This window comes from Arctopsyche grandis, chromosome 13, assembly GCF_051622035.1.
Source record: "Arctopsyche grandis isolate Sample6627 chromosome 13, ASM5162203v2, whole genome shotgun sequence".
Lineage (NCBI taxonomy): Eukaryota > Metazoa > Arthropoda > Insecta > Trichoptera > Hydropsychidae > Arctopsyche > Arctopsyche grandis.
In genome coordinates, this window is record NC_135367.1 from 5810838 (window position 1) to 5825372 (window position 14535).

General features: G+C 32.6%; 1 protein-coding gene across 1 annotated transcript in view; it reads left to right on the top strand.

Moving 5' to 3' along the window:
- The window catches only part of LOC143921270 (inactive dipeptidyl peptidase 10), a 57284-nt gene that overhangs the window by 31887 nt on the left and 10862 nt on the right, over window positions 1–14535 (top strand). The window contains exons 7-9 of the mRNA XM_077444499.1: window positions 39–205; window positions 6442–6545; window positions 9751–9880. Of these exons, the coding sequence (XP_077300625.1) occupies window positions 39–205; window positions 6442–6545; window positions 9751–9880 (401 nt within the window). The remainder of the gene's footprint in view (window positions 1–38; window positions 206–6441; window positions 6546–9750; window positions 9881–14535) is intronic.

The window sequence follows — 14535 nt, forward strand, 5'->3', positions numbered from 1 at the left end:
TGTAAATTATTAAAAAGTGGATAACTTTATATTTGCAGAAGACGTCTTACACTCTACAGAGGCTTTATGGGGTTCACCAGATGGCTCTCACGTAATGTACGCCGCCTTCGACGATTCTGCAGTCGGTGCTTTAACATTTCCATGGTTCTCGGCGGCGGCAACGACTGGCACATTTCCGGCTACACGAAGTGTTCGATATCCAACGGTAAGTAAATCCATACTATTCAATTAAATACTGGTCAAATTGAGCGCTTATCGCTAATCGGATCGGAAAGTCACCCCGGAAAAGCGCGAAGCTTTAGCTATGTAATTGAAACAACCGCAAAGGCGAGCGAGCAACAAGTATTAAATTAATCATTCAACGCGTGTTGAACTATAGTTATTTTTCCCGGCCGTTTTTGTGTAGGGTTAACGAACGAATAACGACTCGCGTAATTGGGTGTGGACTGTGAAATTCGCACGTGTACGTGTTGTTTATTTTGGTTGTTTAATCGCGGCGGCCCGGTTGGAAAAGTGTGTGCGTGAATTTTCCGGTTGCGAAAGTTCCGCGTCTATTAAAGATTCATTAGGCTGTTGATTTCGCTCGGTGCACTCGGATGCGCATTTCACAGTGCATTTTCGCCGTGAATATTCAACGCGGCAAGAGAAATTGCAATACAAGTGAATTACTGAAAACTGAGGGAGATATGCTCGCGAACAATTTGCGTTTTTGCAAACCGTTGAGTGAATTTTTTATTAAAAAGTCCAAATCGACAATGAATTGTGCACTCGTGTCTACTGTATATGTACGTGCATTGAGATATTGAAGCTGTTAGCATTCAGACTGAATGGAATAGTTGTGTTTGGAAAAAAGTATTAAAAGTGTTCCCGGTAATGGAGGGAGCCATCAATTTTAAAATACAATGTGTAATTCAGAGCACATTTATCTAGGTTGAAAAATTATAGCATATATATTGTGAAATCCATAGCAATAGATTATTGCAGTCATAAATTTACGATTAATATTTCATATATCACGTTCTTGATATTGAAAGGAATTCAAACTTCACATTGACAAATGAAAAGCTGTTTTTATTTATTTTTTCATTTGTTTTAATATTTACTTTACGTAGTAACATTTACTTATTTTTCGTAATTATAGTAGTTTATTTTTCATTGTAATTAATACAATAGAGAGAAAGTATAGAGAGTGACATGGAAACGGGTGGGTCACAGTTAGAAGAACGGACGAAAAAGTTCTCGAATGGTACCCAAGAGAATTTAAAAGGGTTCGAGTAAGGCCACAGATAAGATTGGTGGATAAAATTAGAAAAAGTGTGGGATGAGATGTACGAGAGTTTCCCGAAACAGAGACGAATGAAAGTGTGTTGGAGAAGCCCTCTCCCAACAGTAGATGTCAAATGACTAAATAATTATAGTGATGTTGTTACATATTATGATCAAAACATATCTTAAGGTTATTCTTCGTAAAAGCAACTGATACTTATAATCGTTATTTATTTATTTGAGTTCAATTTTGGACCATTATTGAATTACATTGTTGAGTCCCTGTTGCGCCACAGTTATATACACAGGCAAAAATACATTTATACATAATCATAAAAAACAATAGAATTATAATAATAGCCGATAAATTACAAATATCAAATAATAAAATACAAATTAGGGAATGTCTTGCCAAGTTAGGGAATGTATAACCAGCACCGATGTATAAAATCCGGCTGCAAATATAAAATGTTCCTGTGAGGCCCAAATGGAAAAGAGAAGATTAAAATTCCACTCTTACATCACATTAAATTATGGAAATAATGATGAGCGCAGGCTACCAGACAAATAGGTTAAAATAATCTCCGATAACCTACGCTCACTGAGATAGGAGATATCACATTCAGGCTTAGCAGCAATGATTTCACTGGGAAGTCGGATAGCTCTTGGAATATGAGCAGTAGTGTAGTCGGGCTAGGTCGCTGCCCTGGCACTTTAATTGACATAAACATTGTTTTTCAAGTACAATTAAAAAATATTTTGACTAAAATTTCATATAAAATGTTGTATTCCAAATATTGTGAGCAGACTCTCGTCCACAAATGTGCCTCTTCATGTTGGTTTTCTTCGAGAAAGGTTGCTATTTCTTCTTTGAGTTCAAACATCCTTTAGAATCATTTTTCCACGAGATTGCCAGCGAACTTCACAATAATACAAAAGTGAGGTATAATTAGCTTCCATATCAGCACACAGCTTTGCAAACAGCCTTGCTCTCAAAGGACTATTCTTAATGTAGTTTATAATTTTTATAACCTTTGTAAAAATGCGGTTCAGTTCCTCGCTCATATTTTTTGACAATAGAGCTGCTCTGAGAATCATACAGTGTGTCCAGATAGCATGTGGTGCTTTCTTTTTGATCAATGCTTTAAGACCTGCTTTGTGTCCGGACATTGAGTGAGCTCCGTCGGTACACAGTCCAATTATTATTTGATGTCGTTCACAACGCAATTATTTCACTTTATGTCGTTTTCTTCAAAAAAACTGTATATTATATTAAAAATTTCAATGGATGTGGTCTTCCTAAGAATGTGTTTGCAAAATAATATATCTTCTAATATATTATTATCCGCGACATATCGAACATATGCAATTAAATGGGCATCTTTAGCTAAAACAGAGCGTTTGCAAAGGCGCAATTTTTAAAATCTTCTTCTCCGGATAATTTTTTATAGGAATTAAATGTATATATAAAAATGAAAGAAAAATAAAAATAAACATTCATGCATTGAATTTTTACTGTTAGGCTACGATATGAAGTTTTATTTATTTGTAGATATTATGGTATGAAAATAATTTCATTATTAAAATGTTTTGGCGCCTCCCCTGGCAATAGTCTGCGCCTCCCCTGGGAGGCGCGCCTCCCAGTTTGGAAACCGCTGCAATACGCACTTGAGGATAGATACAATGAGAGAACTCAGCTTAAATGAATAGTCATTTCTAAATTCACATGTTAAAGTTTGATAGTTTTTTGACATATGTATGTACATGATTTTAGCATTGCTAAAAGCAAATGTTGTTGTTGACACAAAAACACGGGTTTTTCAAAACCAAAAATGTTGAAGAGGGTGCATTATGGAAGTTTTTATAAAATATAAAAAAATACATCATAATTTCAACAAGTAAGAATATTAATTATTATTAGATTTTTTTATAGATATTTGAACTACCAATATTAGGATACAACTTTTTTTTAGTAGGAAAAATTTGGGGGGTGGGGGGGTCGTAAAAATGAAACACCGACCTGGTTCTTTTTTTTATTTAGCACTATACCACTGAATATGAGCCATTCGATAAAGATCTGTGCGAGCAGGAAGTACAACCATTAAATGATGATGACCACGCGTAAACAATAAGTTAAATATTAGGGACATAAAGTCCCAACTGTTCCAGCAATGACGTATTACCACGTAGAAACTGGAGGGTAAAATTAATTAGAAATCTATTTTTAAGCACATTTTTCTTGTTTGTGTTTATAATTTTCTCTTTTCTTTATGTAAGTCTTTAATACATAATAGGAAAAAAAGCTCAAAGATTCTATTTACAATCCGTATACATATATATGTATGTAAGGTACATATGACTTTGTCGTGCTTCGAGGCAGTGCCACATTTGCCCTGAGAATTGCCTCGCGAGATTGTGTACTCAGCTTTGAAGATACGGAACCTCTCAAATGTCGAATACTTTCCACGGTTTGTTGGAGTACGCTTTGATAAGTTCCACTGTATATTTTCCTGATACTCTAATTGACATTCTACAGCTCATTTCAAGTTTCACATTAAATATTTATATGTAGGTTATATATATAATAATTAAGTACACTCGGATTCGAGCTATTTTTAATTTTCTTAAAATACATTTGTAATGTGGGGTGAGAAATTTTATTTCCCGCCCTAATTATATTTATTCGCATAAAAACGTTGGAGGAACTTCTATTTATCTGTGGACTCATAACAATGTGGAGCGCGTAGGCTTTTTTCTAATTAACGCCAGAGACCTGCCACTTATTAAAGGACATACAAGAGATGAAAGGAAAGAGAGTTCTTTTAAATAGAATTCCTCGCTATTTCCCCGGGATTAATTGTCGAGAAGGGACAAAAAAGCTCAGTTTGTTCGGAAATATGTTTTTTTTTGCTCGGACAATTACCAACTATTTTTTTTACATTTGGTTGAAATAGGTCACTCTTCAATTAAGCAAAATACAAACTATGTGAATATCTGTCACTTTTTTGTTCAAATTCGAATAAAAGGTATTTATTTTCAATTTTTTTTTTTAATATCAAAGTTAAAGCATCTGGGCTTCATTTCTATTCATAATATTAATTAGTGGAAAATAGGAATAATTGACATTGAAGCGCCGAAATTTCCGGAACAATAAATGTCATCTTAAAATGGTCGAGAGTAGGGCTTCCAAACCGGTTTAAACCGAAACCGAAAAACCGGCTTTTTGACCATTTTTCAAAAAACCGAAAACCGGCTCTTTGGCTCTATCAACCGGCTTTTTAAGGTTTTCTTTAATTAATGTTTTTTTCCTCAAAATAAACAATTATGAATTTTAAATTTCTATGAAAGATCAAAATAAACGTGTATAATCGATCTTAGGTAATAGGCGTATATTTCTTTGAACAAAAAAATAGCTACATTACTTTCTTTCTTGAGCGGTTTCTTTGAGATTTAGTAATGGACCAGGTCATAAACCAATAAAATATTATTGAAAGTATGTAGTTTCAATGGCCTACCCAACTTCAGGTATAGAAAGCATCCTTATCTACCGCAAATCCTTGTACTTGAAAACATCAAAAAAGTAGTCAAATGATTTATGGCAAAATGCATAGGAATTTCCGAAATATAATTGATTTTTCTTCGAAGGAATTGCCTTTTAAATATTGAGGCCACATAACTACTTTTATTATGGATTTAAAATGTTCGTGATCAAATGAATTTGCCGTTTTAATTGAATTTGTTTCCGAAATTTGCAACGGTTGCTTTTGGATTTTTTAAGCTAAAACAGATGCGTAAAAACAACTTTGAAATCTCTTTATCTATTATATATCTAGCTTATTTAAATCATTTAATTATATGTGCGTATTTAGGATCTGCCATTTTAAGATATATGTACATATAATACAAATTTTATTATTTGTAATATTTGTAATAATAATTTAAAGTAATGATCTTATGAAAGTTCATAATGTTTATAACTTAATTTAATTTATAAAAAACTTTTTTTTTTGCATAATATAGATATATATTATGCAAATATATACATATTTACATTTTTTTTTCTATATAAATATTTTAAACTTAAAAAAATCGTATTTTTCTAAAACCGGTGAAAGCCGGCCAACCGGCTTTTTATTTGTAAAAAAACCGAAAACCGGCTTTTTATTTCGGGCGGTTTTTTGGAACCCCAAGGTCGAGAGTATTTTAAGTATTTTGGGAGCATTTCAGCTAATTTTAATACTCTGGAATGTTATTGAAATACGTTCAATATTTTCTTTAGCAACGGGGATAGAAAAATTCCGACGGTTTTTGACAAAAAATCAAAACTAACCCCAAAAAAATCCGTATTACGATAACTCTAAGAATGTGTTCAAAACAAAAATTTGACTTTCCAACTCAATTTACTAGTCAAATGGCGTTATCACGAAAATCTAACCTCTTCGTCTTACTTATATTTGAATTGTATTTTCAGTTGTAATATATTTTGACCAGTTAGAATGTAATTCGCCATATAAATGAACTTGCGTGGGTTTGACGGAATATATTCAAACTATGTAGTAAAAATATATTTCAACTGAAAATACACTTCAACTAAAATGGTAGTTGGTACCAAGTTAGTTGGAATATATTCCAACTAGTCAAAATATATTACAACTAGAAGATACACAGTAACTGTAACATATATCATACATACATAGTACATGAGTAGAAATAAAATAAAAATATAATGTGACAGTCAGATATTTTCTTTAGCCGTTTCGATAAGTAATAGTCGATATTTTCCGGAAAAATTGTCCTTAACCTGAAGGAGATTAGGACCGCTATCCTCATACGATATTACATTTTAGATGAATCATAATATAATACGTAGAAACAAATCGCAAGAAATTCCAAATGCGCGCTTAAATTTCGTCTACGTTTCAACTACTGGCGATTACCATAATTGTGACGCAATTTCTTTTGACGTCGAACGAGCGGCCATTTCCCGAAAGAAAGTTAAATTAACGCAAAAGTTTGCCGAGAAATGACAAGGGCTCGGCGAAAATAAAATTTTCGGTCCGAAAATAGAAAATGTGACTTCGGCGAACAATTTCGCCGTTGCAACACCTGGAAATATTTTCGACGTCGGAGAGATTCGCAATCAAATACGTTTTAATTTATTTCCTTGTTTTACAGCCCGGCTCGCCGAACCCTACCGTAAAATTATGGATAGTCGAAGTGAAGAATGTGAGTCTACCACGTCATTGGGAAATCCGTCCACCACCAGCTCTCGAAGGACAGTAAGTAGATTGTATATTGACTCTATTTTGTTAACTTTATCTATGTATGTACGTAGTAACAATTTTAAATATTTTTACCTCAACCGGAAGTAGTACTTTTTTACTCTAAAAGATCGAGGTTTTTTATGTTTTTCTCGGAAAACTTTCGGCGTATTGAACTGAGATGTTATTTCTAGAAGTTTAAGCTTAATGCCAAGTTACATATAAAATTTTGTGAACACCCATCAACCGGGAGTGACAGTTTACTCTTGTTCGATTTTTGTTCAACTATGTTTTTCGACCATTTTAATATGTGTACTCTTCACGAAAAAATTCAAGTATAATCCTTGTATCAATGTGATGAAAATAAAAAAATAATAATTAAATTTAATTAACCCGGAAGTGGACTTTTTTCCTCTTAGAAAAGTCAAAAATGTTGTGACTTCATGATTTTTCCACACACCTGAACGTATTAAGCTGAAAATTTATATTTGTATTTTTTATGTACTAACTTAAAGTTGATAAGGTTTTAGTTAGGATTCGTAAAGCGAAAGTAGTAATTTTTTTTAAAACAATATTTTATTATTTTATTTTGACCTTTTTGATTATTTTAATCTTCTTGATATTTAATATATATGATATGTATAATGATTTTAAGCAATGAAAATAAATTGAATAAAATCCAACAACCGGAAGTAGAACTTTTGTATTGTGTAAATTTCCCTAAATTTACGCTCAATTTGTATCGAAAATGCATTTCATGTATGTGTAAACGTGTATGTATGTATGTATGTTTAATTATCGACTGTTGGTTTTATTCTTCCTATACTCCTCAACAAGTACAAAGATAAAGGCATGGGTTGGTCACATCCGATTTTACTTTATCTACATATGTACGTAGTAACAATAGATGAAGTTTTTTTTCTATAGGTCTATATAAGTATTGCGTATAAATCTGAAGCCGTCATAAATAATACATTCCAATCATCGTGTTCCAATTGGGTATGCTCTCTTATAATTAACTGTGAGAACATTGTTGCATTTTGGCAACGGAAAGCCAACGAAAACAATACCCACGGGTAGAGACGATCGTTACGAGTTCGCAATTAGTTTCCACTTCTGGCCAATTCCAACGACTCTATGATCACTCGTTCTCGAACATTTTACGAGGTTTTTAATTGGCGCATAGTATGAATGAAAGTATCAATGTTGAACGTCTATTCAACCTACAAACTATTTGGATGTGGATTTTCAATTTACTAGAAAGGCTTTCAGTTAATATTGTGACGTAGAGATTAGGTGATTGGCGCAAACCTAACACATTTATTACCTGGTTTGTAACTACATACATCCAAAAAATCCAAAAATCTATATAAATTTCTTGAGAAAATTTCATTTCTGTATTTTTATTTACACCACTTCTTGCTACTGTCATTTTACGCATGACGTCTATAGTGGTTATCAACGGTTAAGGGTTATGCGTTAAATATTGTACGTTTCGGAAAAGAAATCGACGAAACCCGCCCACGAGATGCTGGCGAACAGGCGAGTCGCTGGCGTACAAAAGATTAAGAATCAGCTAAATTCGAAATGCTGAAAACACGATAATTGCGAGAAATGGTTAAAGGTTGCCAATTTTTTGGAACCGTTTCAATGAAAATCAGATAAATTAATAAAATCTAATAGGAAACAATCGACCTGTAGTCACAAACCAAGGTCTGGCCAACAGCAAATAGTGGGACTCGAACCCGTGAACATTATATATTTGAAAGCATATATGCTAGCCACTAGTCTACGCTGCTGGTATTATAATCAAAATTTGTATTAAAGCCTAAGTACTAACAAATTATATAATCAGATTTTTTACATCTTACTTTTAAACCAATGTAATGAATGAATTGCAAAGATTTGTTCACTAAAGTAATATTTCTTTTAATTTTCAAATTTTTAATAACCCATGTGTATTTGATTTTTAAATGCTTTTTATTATTACTAAATTATGTTCAAAATATAACTTATATATATTTTAATAGCTACTGATCTACTGATCATTTTCTATTTTACAATTTTAATTGAATTTTGTTAGTAACCATCGTATTATATTATTCTAATGTTGATGTACAGCATAATAGGAAATAGAGCTCAAAGACCTATTTACAATTCTTATAAATTCTCATAATACATCTAATATTTAATATTAATTAAAGACTCTCTAAAGTCGATGACCTAAAGCAGATTGTGTTTAGGTAATCTGTGTGTTATACCTGAAGGGTATAGACATTTTGTTGTAATCACCAAGACTCTTCACAAGTGTGTTTGTATGGTTATTAGTGATTCTGTCATAGAATCTACTGGTTAGTTTGTTAGTAATATCTGTAACAAACGGAATATTATTCATGGCATGCAGTTTTTTCAAGTTAATATACATATATGGGTGTATTATAAATTATTTTTAGGGATTTATTTTGTATTAGTATTCCATACAGGTAAAGCATAGGTTAATAATGGTAATATGAGCGCGCGATATAATTTTATTTTATTTTGAGTTGATAAAGAACTATGGCGATTAAATATTGGGTATATTGAGGATAAACCCCGCATCGCAAATTTGTATTTTAAAACGTTTGTCCGTATTAAGATTCATTTATTTTGTATAAGCTATATTTATAATAATACAACAACTGTTACCGTGCTCTTTTCGGGTTACCTAGGAGCTGTAGCGCGTCGCAAATGTTTGTAGAAGGGCATGTGCCTCATTTTGAAGCCATTCTCAGGATGAGAGCGGCCTCTCTACGTCTTCGTATATTTTTATCGCCTAATTGTCTTCTTGCTGCTGCATCTTCTCATTTGCATTCTTCATTGTAGGTTCGATGGATGGAACTGCTACACCGACCGCCTTGAATAGACATTAAATTATTATTATTTATTATTATTATACTTATTTATTATTATTTATTTATTATAATTATTATTATTATTATTTATTATTATTATTATTTATTATTATTATTATTTATTATCAGTAATATTTATATATTTACTCATGTATTTATTTATTTATTTTTTGTTTACTATTTTTCAATACTTTTTTTTATTATCTATATATTATTTATATGGGCGTTGGGGATTGCACTATTCTCCTCATCGTCTGGAATAAAAGCTATTATTATTATTATTATTATTATTATATGCTATAAATTTTTACTTATGATATATATTATTTCAGAGATTACTATTTAACATCTGCCTGTTGGATCGGAGACAAAAGCCAACATATAGCAGCCGTTTGGATGAATCGAGCTCAAAACCTCAGCATAGTGAGCACCTGTTTGGCGCCAAATTGGACTTGCGTAGAGGTAACTTACATACGTACATACATAACCTTTTAACCTCAATACAAATTGTGCATTGCATTGATTAAAACTGATAACGTCAATTGTGAATATATAGTACATACTTTCAAAGCAATCTCACCGGAAGTGCATATTTGTATTACCCTTATCGAACTAAGCACATCAGTTGTTTGAACAAAAAAAAATGGGACAAACCCTCATTTGCAGTCCGTATCTTGGTGCGCATCGGCGAATGTCGTTAACTTTGCATGTGCATGGCGTATTAAAAGGTGGACGCGCGCCCCAGTTTAACAAGCCGTGGGTCGTAAAAAGATCCGCTTTGTCGACTCGTCGTCCGTTATCAACCGGATCCAGACGTAATCTCCGAAAACTCAATTAACCCATTCACCTTACATTCATCTGGGGTAGTGGTGGGTGGGTGGGTGTGGGTGGGGTTGTGCTAATTTCGAAATTCTTCTCCGGACTATTTTAGAGTTTGCATTAAAATGTGAAGTATGGAGCTGAGATGTTAATTGCGCTGGCTGGCGTGCCCGGAATTCTATCGACGATATCAAACTTAACCGCTTTAAAATCAGATGATGCTGTTCGATCTACGTGTAAAATACTTATTAGCAGCTATAGCTCAATTGAAAGGATGTTTGTTCACTTTGGTAGATTCGTTTAAATTTCTTCAAAGTTTTCAACGGTCACTGCTCGTATATTTGAATCGTTTTATTTGTACATACCTCTTATATTTTATTTTATTTTAAAATATATCAGGAAGGCTTAAGAGGGCTGTACACCCGAAACCTTAGTTTTGTTACCGTTCCTTTCTTCGATATATATATTGAGTGTATGTATATATTGAGTGAATGCGACAATATATATCAATATATATATATTGAGTAAATGTGACAGTTGCGCTTCGACCAGATAAAACGTATTTTAAATTGACAAAATCAAGGTTTCTACTATTTTCTCCTCCAAAACTGGACCAATTTTTAAAAAAATTTCATCATCGGTATGAGAAAGATACTTTCTGTGCATCCATCGGCGTATTTTTTTTAAAATCGACCGTTAAATAAGCACGCTGGACTCGTTTCGTGGGTGTAAAAAAGAGGCGATTTTATAGATGTTTGGCGGCTCCTAGCTCCTTTAAAAAATAATTAATCAAAAAAATAAAACGATAGATGCACCCCAATGGTGGATATCCATAGCATATTAAAAAATAATTTCTCTAGTGCCATAATTGAGGAAGGGAGAAGTATAGAACGTTTGTATGGACAAAGCGCAGTTGTCCAGCCCTTTTAACAGGTAAACCCCAAATTCGCCTTCCTGGTCCTCCTAATTATTATTTCATAGATACATGTAAATCTAAACAATATCTGACATCTATCGTCACATATTACAAATATCGTATTAATACGATAAATAACGATGAATAACTTTCATGTAACAATACGATTTTTTATATTCGATAAACAACCACAGAGACATCTATGGTGAGCAATATGGCGAAACCTAAGATATAACAATAACTAAAGGTTCGCAACATAAAATTGGGAAGGAAACGCCAATTTTACAGGAATCGTTTCAATGAAAATCAGAAAAATTGGCAAATTCTGATAAGAAACGATCGACCTAGACAAATCAAGGTCTGGCCAACAGCGAGACTTAGCGGGGAATCGAACTCGTAACATTGAGTACGAAATAATTCAACATTCACCACTAGACCACGCTGCTGGGTAATGTTTCACTTACGATATTACTAAGAGGTTTGGGCCGCTTTTATATGATCACATACGTGCTTACGCGGCCCAAACCTCCTAGTAATATATTTAATTATATTAGTTTAAGCCGGGATAATAATAAGTCAATATCTCATAATATATTTTTACTTCACTAATATGTAGGTTATATAATGAATATTAAAATGTTTAAGAATAGAAGAACACGAAATTAACAATTAATTTATTTATAAATTAATCCATAAATACATCTGTGGATTTAGGCTTGTAGATATTTTTTTACATATTGTACATAAATCAAATTCAGATATTTGTGACATAGCGGGAGAAACCGTTTCGACAATGAAATAAGATAAATTGGCAAAATTTGATAAGAAACAATCGACTTGGAGTCACAAATATCCAAGTCTGACCAGCAGTATTAAAGATTAGCACGGGATCGAACCCGGTAACCTCTCGGTGCTAAACATAAAGGCAACCACCGAGCCATACTCCTGGCTAATATGTATGTACTAATATTTTTTTACATACCAAAATTCGAAAAGCAACGCTTTGAGTCCAAAGTTGTTTTAATTGATGTTAAGGATTCATTTATAGAAGAAATTTAATCGGTCAATCTAGAAATGCAATATTAACTTTTGAACATGAAGAAGCTCAGAAAATGTCTTTAGAAGACGTGATTGGAGAGTTTAAAAATTTATAGGCAATGAAGGATGATTCAAATTTGGCAATTCGTTTTTGTAAAAAGATAAATAGGGGCCTTGGTAACTTTTGCATGCAGGTCACTGACCATAAATGTCGTATAAAATAAAGAAATGGGGGTATACATGTATAAATAAAATAAAAAATATACATTCATACGTACGTATAATCAATAGTTTTTAGGAGAACGATCTAATCTTCTGTAACACCTGCTGGAGAAGTGCCTTTCCCATGAGGTTTCACAAGTATGCCGTGATGAAAAAGTAGCGTTCTACATAAATGAATTACGTTCGATGATGAAAAAAAGTCTAAAATAGATAGTTATAATGCAGTCCGAGAGTATAAAGTTGTCGTCTCCTGGGAAATTATCCTGCATTTTGGTCCCATTTCGTACGATAGCTTCTCCGTCGATAAGCCAATACGTTTGTGATTTCAGGGTAAAAGTACTTACATACATACGTCTATGTAAATGTATTTAAAGTGCATAAAATATACGTTGTTTAATTTTTACAATTAAATTTGCAAGATTAGCTTTAATACATATGTATTAAAGCTTATTCAATGAAGATTTAGCGTCAGTACTAATCAACTGTAATTAATAAATAACTAAAAAAGCATATGTGGTAGCAGAGCCGGCTCAAAGGTATAACAGACTAGGTACGTGCCTAGGGCGCCATAAACAAGGGGCTCTGAGAAGCGCCCCCATTTTTCTTTTTCTGATTTTTAAATAGAAAAATAAAAAATTATAAAACATTTTATATTTATCTTAATTTTTCTACTCGAAGTAACAACACTGATTGTAAAATATTATAATTTATGAGGAATGCTGGAAGTTGACTGTCAAATATCAACGACTCACGAATAAAACTTGTAAAACAGCAAACTGTCGTTGATACAAATGGTAATTTGGAACTTCATTTTATCTAAAATACCGCCGAAACGTGTCTATGTACAGTAGTGGTCAATGAAAGGTTTCCAACTTAAAAATATCAATATTTCCTTGTTTTAGGACGTTATATATATTTATTTTTTTTGTATATTTTTTGTTTATTAAAATGAAGTTTATAATGTTTGACATAATATTAAGTAGCAATACAATGAAATTTGAATGAAACTATATACATAAATATATACATATATCAGGGATGCATTTGCTTCACAAAATCAAATATCATATTTGAAAGACGAAATATCACTGTATAAAATTCTTCAATTAATTTTTGATTATAAATTAATGTCTTCATTACGGAATTTATTCATAGTTATCCGTGTTTTATTCATTTTTATACATAAAACGTGCCTATTTTGAATAAAAATTTTAAATTTAATTTTTTGTTTTTGTATTAATATATTTTTCTTCAACATAAAATTTCAAGAATTTTCATGAAATTTACTGTTTAAAAATTTAAGGGGGGGGGGGCGCTGAAACCAATCTGCCTAGGGGCGCCATATACCCTCGGGCCGAGCCTGCATACATGCATAAACACGTTAATAAAAAAATAACTAAGTACAGTTAAATACATTTATACATATGAAGCTTTTTTATATAGTGTATGTACTTTAAAATAATGCTAGTTACAATATAAACCATTCAAACGTATTTTCAATTTAATCTTCTGGGAATGAAAGAGTGACTAAATTAATTTGTACGACGCTACGAATAAAAAAGACTGTAAAAGCCTTCTCGCCTACTCGTATGTAGTATGTATTTAAATATATTCTGTATAAAAAAATTAAGGGGGGGGGGCGCTGAAACCAATCTGTCTAGGGGCGCAATATACCCTCAAGCCACTTCTGTGTGGTAGTGAGTTTTTGGATGTATATTGAAAATAGTGGTGAATCAGTAGTGAATATAATAAAAATTTGATTGCCATAGTATCATAACAGTTCCGACAAAACCAAACTAAGGTCCTTTATCCAACGTCGCAAAAGTTCCACAGCCAAACAAACGTTAAATTGTATTATACCAACATATGTATGCAGTATTATACTATACGTTCGTCCTTTTATTACATCCGATACAACAGTGCAAACTGGCGAAACCCAATTACTAGATACGGCACAACCAGTTCGCTTCACAGTGAAAATTCGAATTTTAGACCTGTAAAAATTTCCAACTCTAAACTTGATAGGCAATTCAAGCGCTTCTGTACTTTCACTTGAATAAACGCCCAATGAAACTTTCCTGAAGTGCCGAAACTGGCTGAAGTGGAATGGGGGGAAAAAGTC